We start from the raw sequence: 24,587 nt of genomic DNA, 5'->3' as shown, positions 1-24,587 counted from the left end.
ATGTGCCTCGTAATAAATAAAATTGCGCTGAGCACTTTGCGCCATTGCTAGTCCGTTCTTACTTTTCGATTTGATAGACTGTTCATACTTCATTAGATGTTTCGTTCATGAACTGCAAACCATATAAGGGCAGTCCAGTGACTTAATAAGCAACTGAATGGTCTCTGCTTGATGAGGCCGCAATTATCTCAGGCTACTCGGTCTGGTAAGCAGCACTTCGCCAGACATTGCAGCTAGTTTGCTTCCACTTTTATGCGGTTCCTTGGGGCATTCAGCATGCCAACAATCCAGAACCATTGCGCTTCTGGCTGTGGTTAGGTTTAATCTGTGTAACAATGATACACATTATAATTCTTTGCTAATTGCATTGCATCAAGTAATTTATTTCTCAATTACTTAATGAGACGTTGCTCTAAGTTTCGAGAAAATATAATTAATTATAAAAAGAAGAAAGAATATTGTCAAATTCAGTCGCATCTTTTTCAAGCTTTCGACCTAAGAACTGTCATCTTCAGGGCTGTGGAACATATTTTGTAGTATCAGAACTATAATTAATATAACAGTAACAGAATCATAATTAATATAACATCAACAGAATCAAAATTATAATAACATTTTGCTCTTCGCAATAAGATAAAGTGTTATCAAACTTCTTTTAAACTGAATTTATAGTTTTTAAGTGTACTTCCTTGTTTCAAATAAAATTTCTGGTATTTACAATGGCTTTTATTGTTAATGCGAAGCCCAATTTTCCTGTAGTTGGGAGAACTAAATAACCACTAACTTTTTTTGAGCTACAAAAGTTAAAGTGCCCGCTATATTAATTCAAAAATGGTTTCAAGGTTTCATAACGTATTCATGTAATAAGTAAAATTTGTTTGGGTAAAATAGACAGCGGATAGGCGCCGAAATATCTGTGTTTCCTGCTTTTTGGAAGCCCCTCACAAAGTCAAAGACTAATTAAAATTAAATATGTAGATGTGTTAACTCCGCTTTCTGGGGGGCCAATCTAATCCAATTTCATATTCAATTTGTTGCGTAAGATTTAGTTTTATTTCATTGCATCTTACAAAAGTCGTGAATTAATTTATGGTTACTTTTTTGAGTTATCGATGGATAAAAAAAAATCCTCGTAAATGTTAAAAAGGCGCAACGAATGGTTGTTTGGAAGTATTGTTTTTTTTTTTCATTTCTCTCACAATTTTGGAAAACACTGGTTAATGAAATGAAGGGAGAGGTTGCAGTTACTGTTACCGCATGGTACGTTGTGCTTAGGTATCTGTTGTGTACAACTACTACAGCACACAAAGAGCCTTAAATTGTTGGTGTATAGAATTTTTAATTTTTTTGTAATTTATAGCAAAACCATCATGGTGAAGGAACTTTATCGAGAGACGGCGGTTGCACGAAAAATGTAAGACTATCAGTGTTTTTAAATATTTGTAAGGAAAATATTCGTTAGGAATACAAACTGAACCTGCAATTAAAAGAAGGATTTAACTCCACGGAAACTCATTTTTAGAGAAAAAAACATGTTTGGTCTGCCCGCTTTTGATTTGATTCCAACTTATTTTCCATAGACTTTACTTTAGAATTGTTAGAAACTCTTTATGGCAACTTTCGGAATTAGCTTTTGCTGCTCAAAAAAGTTGGTGGATTTATTTCCTTTTTCAGAACTAATTTAAAAATTTGTTTGCATTAAATTTAAATATTTGTGTAGTTCTCATGTCAGTTTTGGAATGGATAGTCCACATCAAATGCAACAGCAAGCTCATCTCCATGTTGTTGCCAAAAACCTGTACTCGCAAGACACGCAGAGGACGCCTGTAAGGCATGGAGTTTTAGACAGACGAATGGTATGCATTTTTATTTCCTACAAAAATATTATATAATTTTTATATCCAAGCTGTTATGATGATAATCCATTAGCTGTTTCTCTAGCACCCTTGGAATTAGAAACAATTTTATGGAGAAATTTCGTGAAATATTAAATAATGAAATAAATAGCCACATTCCCCTTCTACTAATGAGAGTAAGACCTCGGTTTATACAAAGTTTTTTGTTGCACTCTCGGGTAGAACTACTTCCATAACCTGGCCATTTACCAGGTAAATTACTTTATTGATTCTTTTTTCTTAAAGTGTGTTCATTTATTTAGGGGACTAATCAGAAAGATGCCAATTGTGAAACATGTGGTAAAGGACTGAATGATTGTATTGGACATTATGGCTATATTGACTTACAGCTACCAGTATTTCATATTGGATATTTTCGATGTGTAATTAATATTTTGCAAACCATTTGTAAGGTAAAGCTACTCAATATCCTTTCTTGTAGAGATTAGATTAGAAAGTTGAGGGACTATTATCTGACAAGTTTCATCTTCTCCTGTAACATTTCTCGTAGGAGAATTGTTAGAATTGAGAGAATGGATAGTTTTCGCAGTCATTTAAGTCTGAATCAATTCAAGTCATTTAAGTCTGAACCAATATTATTCTTCTGTTTTTAGAATCCATTATGTGCAAGAGTGTTATTACCAGAAAAAGAAAGGCATCAATATTATGTGAAGTTAAGAAATTCTAATTTATCATATTTAGTTAGGAAATCATTAAGGAAACAAATCCAGACAAGGTGTAAGAAAATAAACGTGTGCCCACATTGTGGTGATATTAATGGTTTCATTAAGAAGTCCGGTCTGTTAAAAATTACACATGAAAAATATCGCTTCAAAAAACCAGATCCTATACTCTTGAATGAATTAGGTGAGCTTTAGTACAAATCTTGAATAATATTGTCCAAAATGTGGACACTTTATTGTATAATATCAATATTTCATATTTTCTGTCAATTTATTTTGCAGCCGAGCTGTCGAAAGGCACCGAATATAACAAAGAACTTACTAACGTTAAAAATGGATACATTCTCAATCCTCAGGAGGTAAGCATTCGTTTCTTATTGTTGTTATAATGACCTCAGGGCTCAGAGGATCTAATTTCGAATTCACCTGGCTCCAATAGATTTTTATCTTGCTAGGAATCACAACAGCTCGTTGTGCGGTGTTTAGTGTTGCTTGTAGCAAGTGTACTTAAGCTATCTAGTTCACAAACAATTGCTAATCCTGTTCTAAATTTCTTGTGCCCTTTACTTTTTCATTTGAAGAGATGTGCGTAAAGAGGGGGAGAATATTCTTTAAACTTTTCGCTTCAAATAGTCACGAAATCCATAACGATATAATCTTTTACTATTACGTGGGGTTAAAGAATTTATTACGCGATTTTCTAAGAAAGAATCCCTTTTCATTGATTGATAAAATGAATTTTTCTCCATTTCAGGTGTTATCTCTTCTAGAAGCAATTCCAAGCAGAGATATTCCATTGCTTGTCATGAATAGCAACTTATCCAGGCCTTCCGATCTAATTCTTACAAGAATACCAGTACCTCCACTTTGTATCCGCCCTTCTGTTATATCTGACATTAAATCTGGAACGTAAGCACATACTTTTTAGTCTTTCTTAACTGGCACTTATGTCAATTCAATTTATTGTTGTACTCATTCCTTTGGAATATTTTTTGAATAGAAATGAAGATGATTTAACTATGAAATTATCGGAAATCGTATTTATAAACGATGTTATTATGAAACACAAACTGTCTGGAGCCAAAGCACAAATGATTGCTGAAGATTGGGAATTTTTACAACTGCACTGCGCTCTTTACATAAATAGTGAGACTTCGGGTATACCACTTAATATGCAGGTATTTCACATGATGCTATTATTTGTTTATTTTTGGACGTATTGAATGAACGCTCATTAGGCTGCATCGACTCATTTTAACGCTTGGCGACTAATTTTCCGTTGAATCTGTAGACAATCCCTCTAATTTATTTCCAATAGAGCTTTCTTAGAATACGTCCCATCGTAGAGTTGATTTTTCTCCTCTTACAATCTATGCAGCACAGCTACATGCAGTTACTACACAGTAACTCGCAGTTTCTAATCTACATGTTGAACAGACATAATGTCATAGGGTTTAACTAAAGTCTGTGTATTTTCTCTTCCATTTAGTGATTTTGCTTTGAAGTACGTAGCTGATGGGTGAGCAATCTATGCTGTCCATTCTTACTCTCTTAATAATCAACAGGAAAAAAGGCAAAGAAACTAAATTGGCGTTTCTGTTATTTAATAGTAAAATATTTAAATTGCAAAGAATTTTTCTACAACCTTATTAGAGATTCGATAGATATAACTGCTTTACGATACACCGTCAGCCCTTTACTTATTTTTTACCACCGTTATGCTTAATCAAAGTTCAAAAACTTTTGAACTACTACTGGGCCGTACATACCTCGTATGGAAGCAACCGTCCTTATTTTCACTTTCCTCGTTTACTTCAACTGCCTTTTCCAGTTCATTAAGTAACTAAGTTTTATTCTCGGAAATGTTTCTTCGTTCTGTCTCATCATGAATTGAACTAGCTATATGTGCCGGTCTACGCGACTACTCAGCCTAATTTCTTTAATTTATTTACTCGGAAAAAGTAAATACAACCTTTAACCAAAATGTTGTTTTTATTTTTCATACAGCCTAAAAAATCTAGTAGAGGTTTAGTTCAGAGATTAAAAGGAAAGCAAGGTCGTTTTAGAGGAAATCTTTCTGGAAAAAGAGTAGATTTTTCTGCTAGAACAGTAATTTCTCCAGATCCAAACCTTCGGATAGAAGAGGTAAATTTAAATAATATTTTGAAGCAAAAATAAATTTTAAAATATGTTTGTAATTTTTTCCATATAGATTCATTATTTTATAAAATGTAATAATATTATTGTAAAAATTTGTATGAAATTGGTTTTATTTTAAGGTTGGAGTACCTGTTCATGTTGCAAAAATACTAACATTTCCTGAGCGAGTACACAGTGCAAATAAATCGTTGATGCGCCAGTTAGTATGTAATGGTCCGGATATTCATCCAGGTGCTAATTTTGTACAGCAGGAAGGGGAAAGTTACAAAAAATTTTTAAGATATGGAAATCGTGCAAAAATTGCTCAGGAACTTAAGGTCAGTGGATTTTCAAGTTTAGCAGTCTTCTCTAATTGACTTTTCGTGGCTGTTAATAATTTTTTGATGTAGAGAGAATGAGATGCAAACATTAATGAACTAAGAATATTTCACTTTCTAGAAAGTTCAGAACAGTTTCAAAATTTCAATGATTAAATAGCTAGGTTCCGTTATTACGTGTACTGAAGTTATAGAAACAAGATTTCATTTAAAACATGCACCTTTAAGCACGGCCAAGATATTTTCATCTCGTCCTTGTACTAGTTATTGTGGTTATAGCTTTAAAATTAGTTTTAAACTCCTAACTTTCTCCCACGTTTCGGAAAGAAACTCTTCACTTTGGCCGGTATTGTTGATTTATGTTTACTTGTCAACGATCTCGATCACAAGAGTACATGTTTAAGGGATTATGAAAATCCATTTAACATATTACGCCAGTTCAGGAAGATTAAGGAACCAATGATTTATGGATCATTTTAATACCAGCCTATCTTTTCAGAAATTATTTATCATTTGTAAAACTTACAGTTTCTTCAATTCCTTTTTTTCCCTTTCAACCATCAGATACTTGGAAATGCTGTAAACTCTTCACGCTGTTTTTTTTTTTTTGTTAATGTAGAAATTAATTTTTAATTTTTCTTCTAGTAACATTATTAATAATGACGTTTCTTAAATTCAGGAAGGTGACATTGTGGAAAGACATTTAAGAGACGGTGACATAGTTCTCTTTAATAGGCAGCCCAGTTTACACAAATTAAGTATAATGTCTCACAGGGTCAGAGTATTAGAGCATAGGACATTTAGGTATTGATTTTTTCGTCAAATATTTATCTAATTATTGACCTAAAATAAACATAAATAATAATTTCAATTAATGGTATTTGGGTAGTTATGTTTTCAGAACAACAGATTGCCCTTTTCATTTTTCTAATCTATGGTATTATTAGAAAAGTTTTAATTTAAAAAAGATAATTGAAAGACAAATGAAATAAAGGATAATTAAATGTATACCATACAATGTAATTTAGGAAGGGAAACATCAAATGATGAATAAAGTGGGATGTTTGGCCATTGTTACAGAACAAACTTCAATGGTTGAAGGAACCCAAAATGAATAACTTTTCGTAAAAGTTCGTCACTTATGGGTTTATGGGAATATGGTTATGGGTTTTGACAAACCATTAAAGTTTCTTATGGAAACCTAAAATTGTTTTTAATTGTTTATTATACTTCAAAATTGTTAAATTAGTACAAAATAATGTAGAATTTGAGAATTATCGCCATTCTATGAAAACGTCTCTAGAAATGATATAAAGGCCGGTGTTAAAAGATAATTCATAGTGTATAAAAGGTTTATTTTATATGCACCTATTAAAGTTCGCAAAAAATAGGTTTTTGGTACCTTTAAGATAGTAGAAAAACATTAATGTAATTTGTTTACAGATTTAATGAATGTGCGTGTACTCCTTATAACGCTGACTTCGATGGAGACGAAATGAATCTACACTTACCACAAACTGAAGAGGCTAAAGCAGAGGCGCTTATTTTAATGGGGGTACGGAGTTTATTTATTCGTTTTAGAATTTGCACCAGATTTTAACCTTACTTTACTAAACTATTCATTCCACCACCCTTACAATGGGGCTTTAAATACAAATTTAATCCCATTTTCGCTTTTTAAGAATCGCGCTGATTTAAGACTTTATTGCCTTGTTTATGGTCTTAGATTTTGGCGCCTTCTTCGTTTGGCACTTGGTCAGTCTGCCCCTTAATCTGGCACATTTGGCACGGATAAAACTAATAGAGTTTGTTGTTTACGTTTATCAAGAATCAGATTTTTCACGAGAAAAGTTTCTTGTGTTTAATTTTAATTTGTATGCAAAAATCACGATATGACCACTCGCACAGCTTTCTTTAAATGAAAGTCTTTTTCAAGGTTTTAATCATTTCCTTCAAACTATTGTACTTTTTTTTCCACCAACATTTACTTCTCACTAGCATTAAACAGTTTGTGAATATGATTACAGAATAAATCAAACCTGGTCACGCCGAGGAATGGTGAATTATTGATCGCAGCTACCCAGGATTTTATCACAGGTGCCTATTTACTCACTAAAAAAAATGTATTTTTCACACATCGAGAAGCATGTCGTTTAGCGGCAACCTTGCTATCAGGAAGTGATGTAAACTTGAAGATTGATTTACCACCTCCAGCTATAATGAAAGTAATAAATAATACATATTTCTAAGTTATCTCTCTGAGTAAAATTTGTACACTAGCATCTAGACCTAGTAATTGTTTTTAATATTTGATTTGTGCTAACAACAGCCACATAGGCTGTGGACAGGTAAACAGATATTTAGCCTCCTCATCAAGCCTAACAAGAAATGCCCAATTCTTGCCAATCTTAGAACCAAAGGAAGAGCGTATACGTCTGACGAAGAAATGTGTATTAATGATTCATGTAAGATTTTTGTGAACTTATCAATCCTTATAATTTCATTTCTGTGACTTACTTACTATTTAATAATTACATTGATAAACAATTTTATTTTCAGTTATCAATATCAGAAATTCTGAATTATTAGCTGGTGTTATGGACAAATCTACACTTGGTTCTGGTGGCAAAGCAAATATTTTTTATGTTCTTCTAAGAGATTGGGGGGAAGAAGCCGCAACTACAGCTATGTGGAGATTAAGTAAGTTAGCAGTTGTGGCTCATCAGTTGGATCAGGATTTTGTTCGACTTCGTAACCTGGTTTCAAGTTACTCGACTATTTGATTCCCTTATGAATTCCTGTCAATTTTTTTATTTTAAGCATTTTCTCAGAAAATTTTTTTCTTTCAAAGAATTCTCAGTGAAATGGAGTCTATTAACTTTCTTCTACTACTTCTACTTCTTTGTCTTCTACTTTGCAGAATAGTTTTTTTATTTTAATTTAAGTTTTCTCAAAAAAAGGCTCTAACAATTTTCAATAAATTGTGTGTTCTAACTTCTTTTGTATTTATCACTTTCATTTTAAATATTTTATGAAACAAAATTTTCGTTTGTCTTGAGGGCGATGTAGATATGTAGTTATATCTTGGAACTCCTCTGTATTTGTCAATGGTGCTTAAGACGGTAGATTATTATTTTTTTTTTTTTTATTTCTCAGAATAGGTCCTGCTTCTCACGAGAAAATAAGCAGCCAAAGAGGCTCTTTGTAATACCAATGGGGTGTATTGTGCAATTAGTCACATTTCTTAAAATTCAAAATTTGAAAGTGGTAAAACGTTTTTTACACTTCTCTGATTTTCTTTTTCCTAATGCTGTTGAAAAGAAGGAAGTATTATGTATTTATATCGATAGGTACTGTTCTTTATTTTCAGGCAGAATGACTTCAGCATTTCTCATGAACCGTGGATTTTCTATTGGAATTGGCGATGTCACACCTGGCGAAGGATTACTTCATTTAAAGCATCAACTTCTTCAAGATGGGTAATTATATAATTCACTTAGTTTTGAATTCAACGTCAGTGTAAATTAATTATGTAATTTTTTATTTTAGTTACCAAAAATGTGATGAATATATCAAGAGCCAAGAGTCTGGTAAATTGCAGTGTCAAGCTGGCTGTACTGCTGAAGAAACTCTAGAAGCAATAATTTTAAAAGAACTTTCAGTAATTCGAGATCGTGCTGGCAAAGCATGCGTTAAGGAGCTAGATCCATCAAACAGTCCGCTTATAATGGCGCTTAGTGGTTCTAAAGGTAAATATGTTTATTGATTATAAAATGATAATATAATTTATTACGTCCTTGTATTAATAACACTGCTTTTATCAGAGGAAGTGAATTCCAGGAAAATATTATTTATGGTACTTTTGGGAGATTGGTTAGACTTTGCTCCGAAACATTATTTTAGTTAATGTATGGTTGTGTACATAGTAGCGATCTTCTTCAATATTGATCTTCATTACAATATCAAAATGCTCTGGGTAGCTGGGAATATTAATTTCAAAATGTAGCATAAAGAGTTGTGAGTGTGAAAGAAACGCTCTGACAGTAAATGATTCAAACAGGGTCGAGTCAAGATTGGAAAAAATACAATATATGGTCAAATCCATGAAAATGGCGAAGGAAAATAAGGATAAGTGAAGGTCAAAAATGTGGTCAATTTTCTAAGTATTGAATGTATTGAAGGGCTAGAGCATATCGAACAAATGCATTACGATAGGTACTTAAGAAAAATTTGACTCAGCAACCTGACTAATTTACCAAAAAGAAGAAAGCAGAGTAAGTGACAGCTGCAAGATATATAAAATTACATTTCTAAAAGTCAAACGCAGAATTAAAGTCTATGGAGATCAATCTTAGGGAGATGAAGGCCAATTCGGGCCGAATAGCAATTAAAGAAAGTAAGTTTAGTGGTAAACAGAAGGTCTGTAAGGTAGGATATCAGCGAAAGCACTGGCATTTTGTTTGAGTTAATTGGTTCTTGGCAACTCAAGCTAAGGATAACTGGAAACAACTGGGTTAGACCTTTGCTCAGTAATGAGTCTGATTTTAGTTATTGCTTTTGGAGTTTTATTTTATTATTATTTCTAATTTTCAGGTTCCTTTATCAACATATCACAGATGATAGCCTGCGTAGGCCAGCAAGCTATTAGTGGAAAACGAGTGCCGAATGGTTTTGAGGATAGAGCCTTACCTCATTTTGAAAGGCATTGTAAGTTTTCAATTATTTTAAATAAATCATCCCGACTTTCAAATATTCCCTGAAATTTATTTACATATTTATTTTTGTAATACATAAAGTTTATCTGTTTCAGCTAAGATACCGGCTGCAAAAGGTTTTGTAGAAAATAGTTTCTATTCGGGTCTTACTCCTACAGAATTTTTTTTTCACACCATGGGTGGTAGAGAAGGTCTAGTAGATACTGCTGTGAAGACAGCTGAAACTGGTTATATGCAAAGAAGGTTGGTTAAGGTATGTTCTTGGTCACAATTTAATATTTATTTTATTAGATTGCTATTAAACAATAATGATTTATGCTACTAATATCAAATAAAATCAATTTTAAGTCACTAGAAGATTTATGCCTTCATTATGATATGACTGTCCGAAATTCAAACGGTGACATTATTCAATTTCTCTACGGAGGGGATGGATTGGATCCAACTTACATGGAAGGTAATTATTTTTTAATTTTTTGTGTGTGTGTGTATCGATGGTAATACTTGATTCAGAAATCGTCCTGCTTATTCAGGAAATGGTTGCCCCGTGGAACTTCAAAGAGTCTGGGACAACATAAAGGCTAATTACCCTTTTAGAAATGAAAAACCTTTGAGTGCTACTGACATCGTTGAAGGTGCTGATGTTCTATTAAAATCAGCCGAATTTGAATGTTGCAGTGAAGAATTCAAAGAACAGTTAAGGTAAGTCATACAGAAGACTTTGCATTTTCGGCTGCTTTACTTCTACGAACATTACAAAATATTACCATAGCTACCAGTTTATTCAACATGCTTTCAATTCCTCTTTCGAGTTTCACCCCTCAAATAATGGAGCTAAGAATCGAAACAAAGTAGAAATCTGAATGAGTGTGATCATTTTATTGTGATAATATGTTACTATCTGTTTTTATTTCAGGCAATTTGTGGAAAAACAGTCGGAGAAACTAGCAGGCGTGCAAAGCACATGGCAGGTCACCTGTCCGATTTTGTTTGAACTTGAAAGAATCACTTTGTCGCAGTTGATTCATTTCTTTCAAGCATGCAGAGACAAATATTTAAATTCAAAAATTGAACCAGGTACTTTTTTTTATCTAAAACGGAAATAAAACATTTTTTTCTTTATTTTTATAACTTATTTGTCAATAAAGGAACTGCAGTCGGTGCTTTAGCTGCTCAAAGTATTGGCGAACCTGGTACTCAGATGACTTTAAAAACATTCCATTTTGCTGGTGTTGCTTCAATGAATATTACCCAAGGTGTTCCGAGGTAAAATTCTTTGACATATTTATTGCAGTTAACATTTCCAATGTATGTACTTACAATCATCTCAAAGAATTACATTTAATTAGACTTGTGGCAGGGTCCCCAGGCGCTGCAGCCAAGGTTATTGTACTTACCCTCTTGAAATTCCAGTTATAATCTTTGGTATATTTTCCATCAGCCGTTTTCGCGTATTTTCATTTTTTTTTTTTGTCTCAAGTGCGACAGATTCGCATTTTAAACCAGCAATTACAACCAATCAGGGCTTGAGTTTCTGATTTCTCCTCCAATCACTGTCTGCACCTGTGTTGGAAGAAAAAAACTGGTGGGAAACACTCTCGAATCTCGAAGTTGTGGTAGATATTCTTCGGATTATCTGCAAACATGGAATGTTAGTCACTTATTCAATTTGCAGAAACTACGTTACCTTACAGAAAGGCACTTTATTAAAAGTGGCAGAACCGTGCATTTCTCTAAAATGGTACTTTACGGATAACTTAACCCTCTAGTATCCCATACGTTGCTATGTCCTTTCTTGTTTTCCTAACTGGGTCACTTGATCGCTGGATCGCTGGGTTGAGGGCAAAGAGCCCTCCAAAACTGCTCAAACACGACTAGAAGCCCAATATAAAATAGCAGTCTGAGTCTGCTTTATGAAGATTTTATCTCATCGTAACAAAAATGGAAGGAAAAACTTGTTCTTGGATTTAGTAGCTATTCCCAGTCAATTTTAGTGATTTAACTTTTGGTATCAATATTGCAGAATAAAAGAAATTATAAATGCAAGTAAATCCATCAGTACACCAATAATAACGGCTCACTTGGAAAATGATACAGATCCAGAATTTGCTAGACTTGTTAAGGGTAGAATAGAAAAAACGACACTTGGAGAGGTATATATTCATTTTTATTTAATACAATGTGTTGTATTTTTACAATGAAAATTAAATTATTTCTAAGAATTCAGTTCTTTTGTTTATATTTTAAATCGCTTTCTTAGGTCACTGAATTCATAGAGGAAGTTTTTGTACCTTATGATTGTTTTCTTTTAATAAAATTGGACACAGACCGAATACGTTTGCTGAAATTAGAAGTAGACGCTGATAGTGTGAAATATAGGTGAGAGCTAATTATAAGTTAAGTAAGATGACGAAAAAAAGCCAAAAATAGAGAATAATGGCACTCTCCCTTGAAGGTGGTCCAGGTCCTACTAAAGGACTGTAGCAGCGCAATAATAATTATGTCCAAACAGAAAATTCATGATTTTTTAATACTTTGTTAAATCTTAATTCTTTTTGTGTTTAGTATCTGCTTATCAAAGTTAAAAATAAAACCTCAGCAAATAACAGTTCAGTCGTCATCAATTATTACAATCAAACCATTTCCTGGTAAAGAGAGTTTGGATAGTACTTTGAGAATTTTAAAGGAAAATTTACCACATGTAGTAATTAAGGTAGAAATTAAAGTTATTATAAATGTTAACATATTTTTAAAGGTATTCTTACAGGTGTAACAGAAATATTGTTTTAGGGCGTTCCTCTTGTAAATAGGGCAGTTATTCATGAGGAGGATGTGGGAGGAGTCAGTAAGTACAAACTGTTGGTAGAAGGAGATAATCTGCGAGATGTGATGGCAACTAGAGGTGTGAAAGGAATCAAATGTACCTCGAATAACACCTATCAAGTGTTCACAACTCTTGGTATTGAAGCTGCTAGGTTTGTGCAATAGATGTTGTATTATTAAATTTAAAATTTAGGCCTGGATTACGGATGAACACCGGATGGGTGACAAAATCTCCTTATTAAATTAAAAAAAACAGGGATTACTAAACATATTCATATTTACTTTTAAAGTAAAGAAACATGTAAAAACATCTGGAGGGAATATTACCTCGAGATTCTCGACTACCGATCACAAGGTACTAACCAAGCGTTTCTAAATCTTTTTACCCCACGATCTAACATATTCCATTGAAGTCGTACTTTGTGTTTTCGTTTATTTTTTATTTATAATAATAAAAAAAGTATCGTATCAGCATAAGATTGTATTTACTCGGATAAACTTGATAGTATTTGAATTGGGCAAATAATTTATGTTAAAAGTTAAATTTCATTAGTAAATCAAATTATTGAAAAGTATTTAAATTAAGAACTTACAATAATACAAGATAAATATTTAATGATTTTGTTCTTGATGCTTATTTTCAGTTAATTTGTGCTTCAATAGTTAAAGTTGATTTCATTGTTAAGCTAACATTGGGCAATCCAAATTGTTCAATATTAAACTTAGTTTTTAGTGTAAATTTTAGTGTTAATGATTTTCTTGAACAATTTCCAGGGCAACTATAATGTCTGAAATAAAACTTGTAATGGAAAACCATGGTATGTCAATCGATCACCGTCATCCGATGCTAGTAGCTGATTTAATGACAAGCAGAGGTGAAGTATTGGGTATTACTAGGCATGGTCTTGCGAAAATGAAAGAATCTGTGCTCAACTTGGCTTCTGTAAGTATTTTTAATCGAAAAGTATATACTTTAACTAGGTATTGTAATATAAACCAGAAATTCCCATCTACCCTCTCTGCCACCCGTCAAAATTGTTGATGATTAATCTAGTTTGCCTATAATAAAAAAGTCGTGTGTCCAATATTGCCAGTAAAAACAAGTGTTTTAGGTTGGCGTAGTACACAGCTTTCTACGTCACTAACCTAAATAAACGACAATAAAAATAGCTGCAAATTTGTGCTCTGTACATATAGAAAGTGTGATTTTCTTTGTTCGAATTAAATTAGAGTTTTTTAATGGATTTTTATTTTCCAGCAAAATAAAACGAAACTTTATTTTCTTCTGTGTCTAAGTAGTGGTTCAAAGTTGGGGACCACTTTTATAAATCCTGGATAATTTATTGAACTGATAATTACAAAAATTTATTTTTCAGTTTGAAAAAACTGCAGATCACTTGTTTGATGCAGCATATTTTGGGCAAACTGATGCCATAACCGGAGTATCTGAGTCTATAATTATGGGCATACCAATGGCTATTGGAACTGGCACTTTTAAACTTCTTCACAAATATCCTTTAAAGATTTTAATTTTTATTTACATTTATGTATTTCGGACAATTTTTTTTTTTTTTTTGATATAATTTAAAGTTTTAAATCAAGATATTATCCGAACAAGAATTCAATTTAACATTCTTTTTACTTACTTTTAGAAAGAGGAGTGCAGTGATCGAGTCAAATTTTTTAAATTTATTTTCACCGGAACTACTATTTTGAGTCTCCGGAAACATACACCCCACGCAATGTTTTGCTCCATATTCACCTTTATGTAAACAGAAAATCTCAATATTGAACGAAACTTGATATTTCGTTCGTCCTAAGATTTTGAACGAATCTACAAACTGAAGTTGATTCTTAACACTTGCAATTTTAAGCTTTACTACAATTTTATTATAAATAATGGCCCCATTTCATGTGCTGCCTCATCACCTATATAATATTAATTGATAAAATATGTAGCAATAATTCCAAATTTGAAGAAAATTGGTGGACAGAACTACTACTTTTTTCATGTAAATGGTTCTAATGGTTTTCTTTAAATATTTATGCACACTATTAATAATCAAACAGACTATTAATAACAAAGAATTTTATTTAAAAATTGTAGTACATTTTAACTTTTCCATACTCTTCACTCCATTCACGAAATCACTCTTATCTATGAAACTAGTGCATCTGCTGTGTTCCATTACAACTTAAAACTTAGTCCGGCCATACTTACTCTACAGCTTTATTTCTTTTGTTATTTATAATTTCTTTAACAGAATCATTTACGACAGAGAATGAGAAGACCTTCGAGAAGAGGCCCCTACTCTTTGAAGATCCCATCTTTCATACAAATACTTTGAAAGAAAAAAAGTAAAATACAATTGTAAAAAAACAAAAAATTATTATAATTTGTTATTTATTACAAACTCTGTAAATAAACTTTTTTTATTCTATAAATTGATTCTTTGTCTGCGAATAAGCTTGATAGTTGGTGAACATGTTACGCTGTTTGCCCTAGTGAAGGGACTTAAATACAATCCCATCCTATGTAACTTCCTAGATGTCCTCAATGTTTTGATCGCCTTACACTCGGAGTAAATAATAATCTTGCCGTAAAAAATTTATTAGTACCGTAAGGAATATAGTCTTTATCTTAGAACAGGTTCTTGGCATCTGGCTACAGATACCGGCTACAGTTGTTAGATATGTTCTACAGTTTTAATACCATCTGCACAAAATCATTCAAATCAGGTGGTCTTGAATCGACACGGTTCAGATAGGTTTAACAAAAGTAAATGCTAAGTCTATTTAAAAAAAAATTATTTAATTTTATAAGAAATTAACTTTGGTAACCTGCTTTTGCGTAGAATTTCATATCCCATGTAAGGAATCAATACTTTTGGGATATTGATTGTACCATCTTTATTCTGGTATGTTTCAAGGATTGCTATTAAAAGCCTTGGTACAGCACATGCTGTACCATTTACTGTATGTACAAAATTACCATCATCACATTTAATGCTCAGTCTTCTAGACTGATAATCTGTACAGTTACTAGTACTAGATATTTCTCCCCAGTGCTCTTTGCCAGGCATGTAGCATTCTATATCAAATTTACGATATGCTTGTGCGCCGAGTTCACATTCCGGCATGTCCAAAACTCGCAGTTGCAATCCAAGATCAGAAAAAAGTGTTTCCTCAATTTGAAGAAATTCATTCAACATCCTATCAGATTCATTGCTGGTTGTTACTCCAAACATTTCTACCTTGGTAAATTGATGAACTCTGCAATGAGTTAAAATAATTTATTTTAAAATATAAAACACACATTCCGTAATAAATTTATGTAACACATACATAAAACATTTATATTATTCTAAAATAATGTTGCATATATTAAAGAAGGAAATTTTAATTCTGAACTTAGGATTAAAGCGAAATACGGTTTCCGAACAATTAAGTTCTATTAAAGTAACAATAAACGAGAACTTTCCCACAGCTAGGATGAGAAGAAATACTGGACCTTTCAAGTCTTATCTCAGATGGAGTATTAGGCAAAGAGAAACATTCTTAAAATTGAATTACTGGGAAGCTGAAATGTGTTAGCATTAGAGGAGAGGTAATCACTAGGAATGAAATTATCAGGAAGTACACATCGACATAAGTTTAATCGGGAGACAATAATTCTAGCCAATTGCCTGAATGATTTCTAAAGCTAAGTTCGCTCATTATCAGTTCATACTTCGGAGAGTGACCTTTCAAGACTGAGACTGTTGAAGATTTGACAGGCAGAAGTGGTCCGAAGTCGAAGTTTAAGTAAAATAGGCTGCGCCTTCTGACTTGTATCCTCAGGATATTGTGGACTCTGAGGCCCCTGAAAATACTGAATCTAGATCTCAGCACCATCTATTAATTCTAAAGGGAGATGGAGAAAATGCCAGTAAACCACCTGATGGACTGCGGTATTACCACATCGAAAGTTTATATGCCCGAGTAGTTTTTAGGTGTACTCTCCCAAATTCTGATATTCTCAGGTATTCTAGGAAGTTTTGAAATGCGAGCGATATGTTGGGTAGACAGCCAACATATAGGGAAGGAGTGGTTAGATACTTCCATATACGCTCCTTCTGCCCTTTTCCTAGGAGCTGCTTCTTATATCTCTTAGTCTGTTGATTGGTTGGGTGTTGTCTATAACAAGAAAAGGCACCAGTGCACTGAACAAGGCTCCGAGTGCCAATGATTTAAAAGCTGGTGCACCTGAACTTAAATAGAAATTTGGGTGCGCACTGAACCCTAAGAAAGGATTAAAGAAAATTTTTCAGCTAAAAGTTAAGACAAAAATTAAATATTTTACTCGGATACCTATATAAACCTTTTTCCACAGAAATCTTTGATGTTTCTGCGCGAAAACATCGGCTTACTGCTGCTAATTTCAGTGGAAGTACAGATTTGCTGAAGGTTTTTCCTTGAAGATAATGAGCTATGCCCATTTCAGCAGTTCCAGACAAGCAAGTATCTGAACCGTAAAGTCTATCTAGTTGATAAACCTGTAAAATTTCAAAAAGAAGTAGCCAGTCTTTAAATGGTTTAGCAAAAAATTGCACAAATATATGGTTTTAATATTTAACTCAAATATATTTTTTGCTTCATTGTGGTCTATACGAGATTAAGTCCATCTTGGAAATATAACTGACCACTGTTCAAGCTAAAACTTTATAACAGTATGTAACTTATTTGACTTCTCGCCTTTAAATGGCCCAACAGCAAGGCATGAAATTTAAAAAAGAAAATAAATAAAAAATATATTTACAAAAAAAAAAAATTAATTACTTGAGTCCGTTCACCTCTGGTTTCCATCCCACAGCTTTCAATCGTAGTTCTGGGCAACAGATCTGGCACAGACACTAACCTGTATTTACGTTCTAAAAGATTTTTCAAAGTATATTGAATCAAAGCTTCTTCAAGAGCTGAAAGCCCATCTGTCAAAAAATAGCTCCGAGGACCAGTCAAGTTCGTTAAATATTCATTTTTAAGTAAGTTCAATTTTTTAACTAAAACCTCAAATGTTAATGGTTTAAATGGCCATTCACGAGAACTAGAAACACTTTTAACAATTTTAGGAACATCTTTTAGAGCTCTTAGGGAGGGATGTGACCTGTTAGGAATTTTCGATGCTTCGCTGATTAACTCTTGCTCAATTTGATTGCGTTTCTCCAGAAATTTACATTGGAGCAGTTCATTATACAATTCTATCACCTTATCTATATTACCGGTTGCTTTCCTGATTTGCATAGAACGTTTAATATCAACAGTATTTTCAGATGAGCAAAGGTAAGTGAAATCTAAATCAGATTGCACAGGACGATTGTTTTCCACGAAATTTTTGTAGGGAAGTTCTGATAAGAATTTACATTGACTTAAAAAGAGATTTCTGAATGGGTAATTAAATTTGTAGTTTATAATTTTGAACATGTTACACTAAAAACTGCGAACGTAATGGCTTTAAACGTTAAATTTCTTTTTAATGCAGTCTGCATTGATACTTCACGTTCATTTGAAATAACAATTCAAACCAAACTATACAATTTATTCAAGAATTTGTTTTAAAGACAACAACTTCATTTTCAACCATTTAATCGTCTACAACTGTCGTATCCATGCAAGTACATTATGCATATATCAATACTATCAAGTATCAAGAGGTAGGTTAAAGTATGGTTTCAGTTTCGACTGGTCTCAAGATTCAAACCAAATAAATAAATATTGTTGTTTTTCTAGCCATCTTATTGAAGATTTTTTAAAAATAATAAGAGTTGAAAAATGTTGTATTAATTACTTTAAAAATCAAGATTAAATTTAATGAAATTGTACAACTTTATATAAATATCCAATCTTGCGTTGCAAAACAACAAAATCATAAAAATGTGTACAATATTCAACAACTTAGTAAAAAATTATTTTTGAATTTGGAAGGAACAAATCTCGTAATGGGAAATATAACCAAATCGATTCTTTTATTGTTTTATTTCGATATCTTTTACTAAGCGCTTTTTTGTGTAGAAGTTAACGCGTAGGTTATAATTTCTTCATAATGTTTAGGTTTTAAATCTTGCGGGAAACATAAGTTAGATATGTAAATAGTGGTTAATTTCTTTTATAGTGGCGCAATTGTGAGTAATGACTTTTTTTATTAAATAATTTTTGTCTTGAATTTTTAAAATAAATAGTTTTAATAATATGTCTGAGGAAACCGGTCAGCAGGTCAATAAATATTTTGCAAATGTAAAATATAAAATCACTGGGAATGTTTCTGAAGAAGTTCTTACAGTTTTGAAAGAAGGTGGAGCAGATGGTTCTAATTATTTTTCTGATTTTCTTACACATCTTATTGTTGGTGATGATCCCGCCGAAAGTGATATATCTGATGCCAAAGATTTGTATGAAATTCCTGCAGTTTTCACTGAATGGGTTTTATTGTCGAAAAAATGTGGAAAAATGTTACCGATTAAATCATTTGTTGTTGGTGAAGAGAGAATTTTCTCTGGTGTTAATGCTTGTTTTTCAGAAATTAGCAAAGAAGATTGTACAGCTTTATGGGGAATGATTACTTTTAATGGAGGAAATTGTAGTCTGACTTTGAACAGTAAAACAACTCATTTAATAGTCGGTAAAGCAGGTGGTGCGAAGTATAATTATCTTATGAGTAAAGAAGATTCAATCCAACAGATTGTTACGCCAGATTGGGTAGTAGATTCTTTGACATTAAAATGTCGTATTCAAGAAACTTCCTATCATCCAAGGTTATTAATAGTACCTCAAATAGAAAGGAAAGTAAGTGAATTATCCGGTGCCTTTTCTACCGCCCATATTACAGGCTTTGCAGATGATGATAATGTGCAAAAAGAAGATGTTGCTGCACCTAAGTGCAGTAATGAACTTTTAGAGAAACTAAAACAACGAATGCCCTGGAATCAACAAACCACAACTTCAGCGAGCTCCACAACAACTAGTTTGAACTATATTAATTCGTTAAATGTAGAGAAGGATGAAAATAAAATCCCTGTAACTGTAACAACTTTACAACAGGTAACCACGCCTAATTTGAGTCTAATTCAATCAAAGACTCAAGCTTTGCCACAGCCGGTTCAGCAACAAACCCAAAATCAACAGAAAACGCAATTAATCTTACAGCAGCAACCAAGGCAGCAACCTCTTCAATGGCGCCAGCAAGCTAACGTGCAGCAACTCATTTTACATCCACAATTACAGACCCATCAACAGTTGCAACAGCAACCACAACAGACTGGGTTGATACAGCAACAAGTTATAACCCAGCAACATCCAGCTTTGGTGCAACAAACTGCGTTAGGACAACAGCAATCAACTTTAACGCAACAAACTTTGGTTCAAACTCAACAGGGTGGTATTGGTTTAACACAACAAATTATTTCACAACCTCAACAGCAGCAAATTCTTAGTCAACAGACTTTACACAGTCAACAGCCTCAAAGTATTGGCCAGCAACAAATATTAACCCAACAACAACCGCCGATGTTGTTATCTCCACAGAGTCAGCATGATAATTCCCAATTTATTTCCGGCCAGCCTCAGATCATTCAAGGTAGGCCCCAACAAATTGTTCACCAACAGACCAAACAAGTGGTGCAACAGCAACAGTTCATAGTGCGTGAAGGTCCTCCACAACTTGTTCAACAACAGCAGTACGCTGAGGCTAAGCCCACTACGCAGTTCGCTTGGCAACAACAATATAGCCAAACTAGGCAACAGATTATAAGTACTCCACAACCCCAGGTGCAACAAAGACAGATTACTTGGATGCAACAACCTCAACCTCAGGGTGGAACCAGACAGTTAATTCAAATGGACGCTCAGACTCATGCCCAGTTACAACAGATGGACCCCCAGCAGCGGGCATCATTCTTACAGCGTTTGCAGAAACAAAGACAGTTGGTTTTACAAAGACAGTTGCAGCAGCAAAACAGAGGCATTCTTGAGCAGAGTCAAGTACAGTTCGGCGTTGTAAGGACTGGCCAGCCTCAGCAAGGACAAGCAGCCGTCATTCGGGGGCAGATACCTCCTGGAGTAAATCCACAACAACTACAATGGCTGCAACAGCAAAGGCAAAACCAAATTGTGTTACAACAAAGTAGGCCTCAAGTGTTAGTCCAACAGCAGTCCCAGACAGGCACTGTGGTAGGAGGAAGTGCTGGAATCATTAGAACACCAGGACCTTCACCGCAAGCAGTTCAACATCAACGTCTCCCAGTTAACGTAGTTTCTCAGCCTAATGCTCAACAGAGTACACAAGCTTGGCAGGCCGATACAAATACAATATCACCCGTGGCGCAGGGAACTGTTGCTCAAACCCAACAACAACAGCAGCAGCAACAACAACAACAACAAATTTTGACGCTGCGACAACAGCAATTGCATTTGCAAAGAATACAACAGATTCAAATGCAACAAAAACAGCAACAGTCTCCAGCCGGAAGTGCACAACGCTTGCCGCATTATGCCAGTCAGGTTGGAATAAGTACAAATACTAATCAAGCTAACGTCTTATTGCAGCAACAGCACACGGTAGAGCAGGCCGATCCAACCACTACCCATGATTTGTTTGGTGTACCAAACAATGCCCAGGGCCAACCGCAACCAGGTTTAGTAGTAAACGCTAAAACGAAAACAGCCTTAGTCAACATGTTGAGCCATAAGTTGCAGGGAGGAGTAACAGGGGGTACGGTAGTTGCTGGGGATGGAAGTGCTTCCGGGCAGCTGAGAATGATGACGGCACAACATCAGTCTCAGTTACCACCACCACCCCCTCCTCAATCCTTCCAGCGTGCCACTCTGACTACTGCGACGAGTAATACAACTAATCTTGTGAGAGGCAACGAAAGTACTCCCGGACCTGCAACAGTAGGTATGGCTAAACCAGCTGCATATGCCCAAACGGCGGCCAGGGTCGCTGCAGTGCTGGCAAAGAGCGCCTCAGGCACGCCACCTGCCAGCCATCATCAAAGGCCACAGTTCTACGGCCATAATCCAAATTTAAAATTACCACCAGACATGTTTCTATTAGGATGTGTATTTCTTATCATGGAATACGATAGAAATGGATTTGATGTTACAATGTGGCGTCGTATTATTTTAGAAAATGGAGGCGAAACAGAGCTGTCCTATTCATTAAGAGTAACTCACATATTATGTCAAACTCAGAAACACCCTCTAGTGCAACAAGGGATAAGAGATGGCAAACGTTGTGTTACCGCTGAGTGGCTTAGTGATATTATGATAAAACAACAAGTTTTACCACCTTGGCTAGCGTTACATTTTCCTACACCATTTAGTGATGAAAAACCCTGTAGAAACCTAATTATTAGTCATTCTGGATTTGAAGGTGAGGAAAGAATCAGAGTTAAGAAGATGATAGAAGCAGTTGGAGCAAAAATGACTAGCTATTACACCTCACACAATAATATTCTTGTTTGCCGTAGGCCTGAAGGCGAAAAGTATAGGAAGGCTAGAGAATGGAGTAGATCAGTTGTTAATGTTCAGTGGCTTAATGAAGTCCTTTTTGGCCATTATTCCTGTCTCCAGCATCCTGACAGCCAAAAGTATCAACAGTTCAACATTGGAAATCCTTTTCGCATAGATTACACATTAGTGCCGCATTTAATGGGTGCTTGGAAAGTCCCTATACAAGTCACACAGGAATGTTACGAGCGAGCTAAGTCAAGTGGTATTGTAGGGCCGAAAAGAAAACGTCCAAGAGTTGCTAGTCCTACATTGGGAATAGGCTCTTTTGAACAAGATAATATATTTCCAATCGAGAGTACTTTGCCTCCCATTGGCATTCCTAAAGCTGTGGTTATATTTTCTGGAGCCTCTACAAACAATGATGATGATAAAAAAGTTTTGCATTTGGGAGGCATAATGGCTAAAAATTGTCGCGAAGCTACTCATTTAGTTATGTATAAAATGCAACGTTCTTTAAAATTACTCTGTTGTCTATCAACTTGTAAATATATTGTCGATCTTAAGTGGCTGATTGATAGTTTCAATAGTAATCAGTTTCTAGATGAAAAATCTTATCTCCTTGAGGACAATGAATTTGAAACGAAGTATAACTGCAATATACAGAAAATATTGGCCAATCCAGATAGATGCCGATTGTTTAGTGGTAAAACATTCTACATAACTCCAGGTGTCATACCATCTCGTTCAGCTTTAATAGAAATGATCCAATGCGCTGGTGGAACAGTTGAAAAGCAAAGAAAATCACTAAAACAAATTCAAGAATTAGAGCCTACCTGCTATATTATTATAACGGTTAACAATGATTTTCATTTGGTCAGTGACATAATTAGAGCTAATATTGGTGTATACAGTGCTGAATTTGTTATGACGGCAATATTAACACAAAAATTACCTTTTGAAACAGCATTCAAACGTAATAGTGTAAAAAACAAAGTATGATTTCTTTTTTTTAATGTGGAATTAGTTCACATAGATAGTGCATATTTTTATGTATTTTAGTACCTGAAAAAATATTTGTTTTAATTTGCCTTAATAGTCAATCATGCAGTTTGGCATTACAGTCGTTTGCCGTACATGCAATAAAAAGCCTTTGTCAATTTTCTTTAGTTTAGAAAATGTAAATAATAATAGTAAGAAAAAACATATCTCTAGGCAGATTTGACTACCAAATTTAATGGAGTTTTGAAAATATGTATATTTTGATAATATTTTTTAACCAATAGATTTTGTGTGATGTAAAACAAGTAAAATAAAATTTATTATATTGAATATATAACTAACGTAACCAGAGTATTTCTGATTTACCCCTTGTTTTTTTTCCTCTCCGGAATGTTAAATGTTAATTGCCAATTTGTGTCTTTTTCAATTTAGTCTTCTTCTAAAACAGTTTCAGGTAATGTAAAACAATGTGTACGTGTATTATGTATAAATCTGAGGTTGTCCCAGAATGAGTTAACTTTGAGACAGTAAAGATAGTTGTTTAAAATCAGAGGAGAGTTATATCTCAATTTATTCTCTTTCTCGGTAAAAGAGAATGATGTGGTTCCATGTTAAAAGTTTCAACACTCACCAGTTTATTTTATGGCAGATTGGCGCACTTCTATCGAAGAGTCGAAATACACAACCATAGAACTGAGTTCTCCGAATAAGCTGATTGTTAAATTTGCAGAGCTGTGCGAGGAAATATGGCGATATAAGCTATTGGTGAAAACCTTATTGAAGAGTTTAATTAATAATTTTCCTTCCATTTGTCGATTTATGTTAGTGATATCTATTTTTGTTTATTTTTCGCTGATTTTTAATAATTTATCTATTATTTCGTAGTATTTAAAGATGATTTATCATCGATTTCCAGCAGAAGAATATCCAAGCTGTGAATTTCTGTTACAATTGTATTCTTTAAAAAAAATTAATAATAAAGTGATATTAATTAAGAGAAGAAACTTCTACGCCTACATTACTTTCCCAGGAGTTCCAGACTTTTAAGTCTAATTAAAGAGACAGACATGAGGGGTCTCTAATTGAATGCTTCATTTTCCAAATCGATTAACTCCATAAAACGAAAAATGAGAAACTAGTATATATTGTTTTTTTTTAAATTCCTGTTGTAATAATTCAAATAAAAAAAAAAAATTCAAATAAATGATGTAGACTGTATTACTGCAGATGTATCTTTTATCTAACGTCATATTAAAAGTATAAGATGGAATATATAATTATATTTCTGCGGAAATTTGAATGCAACTGATTAATCTCTTTCTTTGTGATGGGCGACAATAACCAGTTTACCGTTATTGTCTCGTATTACATCGTTGCATTAAAAAGCCAAGTATATATGTATATAAGAAGTCGTCAATTGCGTTATATAAAGTGATTTAACTAAAATATTACAATTTACTTTAGAGTATCAGATTGGCTTCTAAAATAAATTATTCAAATTCATTATTC

General features: G+C 33.7%; 3 protein-coding genes across 3 annotated transcripts; 2 read left to right on the top strand and 1 right to left on the bottom strand.

Moving 5' to 3' along the window:
• Nucleotides 1–1,235: 1,235 nt before the first annotated feature.
• Polr3A (RNA polymerase III subunit A) lies at nucleotides 1,236–15,038 on the top strand. The gene is made up of 29 exons (XM_074121300.1): nucleotides 1,236–1,414; nucleotides 1,721–1,856; nucleotides 2,159–2,308; nucleotides 2,510–2,762; nucleotides 2,861–2,937; nucleotides 3,333–3,487; nucleotides 3,579–3,756; nucleotides 4,586–4,723; nucleotides 4,858–5,055; nucleotides 5,735–5,859; nucleotides 6,499–6,610; nucleotides 7,083–7,280; nucleotides 7,385–7,520; nucleotides 7,615–7,755; nucleotides 8,426–8,534; nucleotides 8,605–8,804; nucleotides 9,649–9,762; nucleotides 9,866–10,023; nucleotides 10,119–10,227; nucleotides 10,304–10,472; nucleotides 10,687–10,847; nucleotides 10,919–11,036; nucleotides 11,794–11,923; nucleotides 12,031–12,149; nucleotides 12,336–12,483; nucleotides 12,561–12,745; nucleotides 13,368–13,536; nucleotides 13,970–14,103; nucleotides 14,868–15,038. Exons 1-29 carry the CDS (start codon nucleotides 1,371–1,373, stop codon nucleotides 14,953–14,955), a joined length of 4,152 nt encoding a protein of 1,383 aa, XP_073977401.1. The 5' UTR covers nucleotides 1,236–1,370; the 3' UTR covers nucleotides 14,956–15,038.
• Nucleotides 15,039–15,388: 350 nt separating this feature from the next.
• Nucleotides 15,389–18,272, bottom strand: SerRS-m (Seryl-tRNA synthetase, mitochondrial). The gene is made up of 3 exons (XM_074121301.1): nucleotides 17,412–18,272; nucleotides 16,944–17,128; nucleotides 15,389–15,866 (listed from the first exon to the last, which is right to left on the bottom strand). Exons 1-3 carry the CDS (start codon nucleotides 18,051–18,053, stop codon nucleotides 15,401–15,403), a joined length of 1,293 nt encoding a protein of 430 aa, XP_073977402.1. The 5' UTR covers nucleotides 18,054–18,272; the 3' UTR covers nucleotides 15,389–15,400.
• A 394-nt stretch (nucleotides 18,273–18,666) lies between these two features.
• LOC141450668 (uncharacterized) lies at nucleotides 18,667–23,212 on the top strand. The gene has a single exon (XM_074121299.1). It carries the CDS (start codon nucleotides 18,819–18,821, stop codon nucleotides 23,076–23,078), a length of 4,260 nt encoding a protein of 1,419 aa, XP_073977400.1. The 5' UTR covers nucleotides 18,667–18,818; the 3' UTR covers nucleotides 23,079–23,212.
• Nucleotides 23,213–24,587: the final 1,375 nt, after the last annotated feature.

The sequence above is a fragment of the Rhodnius prolixus genome, unplaced genomic scaffold (genome assembly GCF_049639745.1).
Source record: "Rhodnius prolixus isolate KJV_2025 unplaced genomic scaffold, Rpr scaffold_8, whole genome shotgun sequence".
Classification (NCBI taxonomy): domain Eukaryota; kingdom Metazoa; phylum Arthropoda; class Insecta; order Hemiptera; family Reduviidae; genus Rhodnius; species Rhodnius prolixus.
Note: the sequence above shows the minus strand (reverse complement) of the source record. Positions and strands in the feature narration are given on the sequence as shown.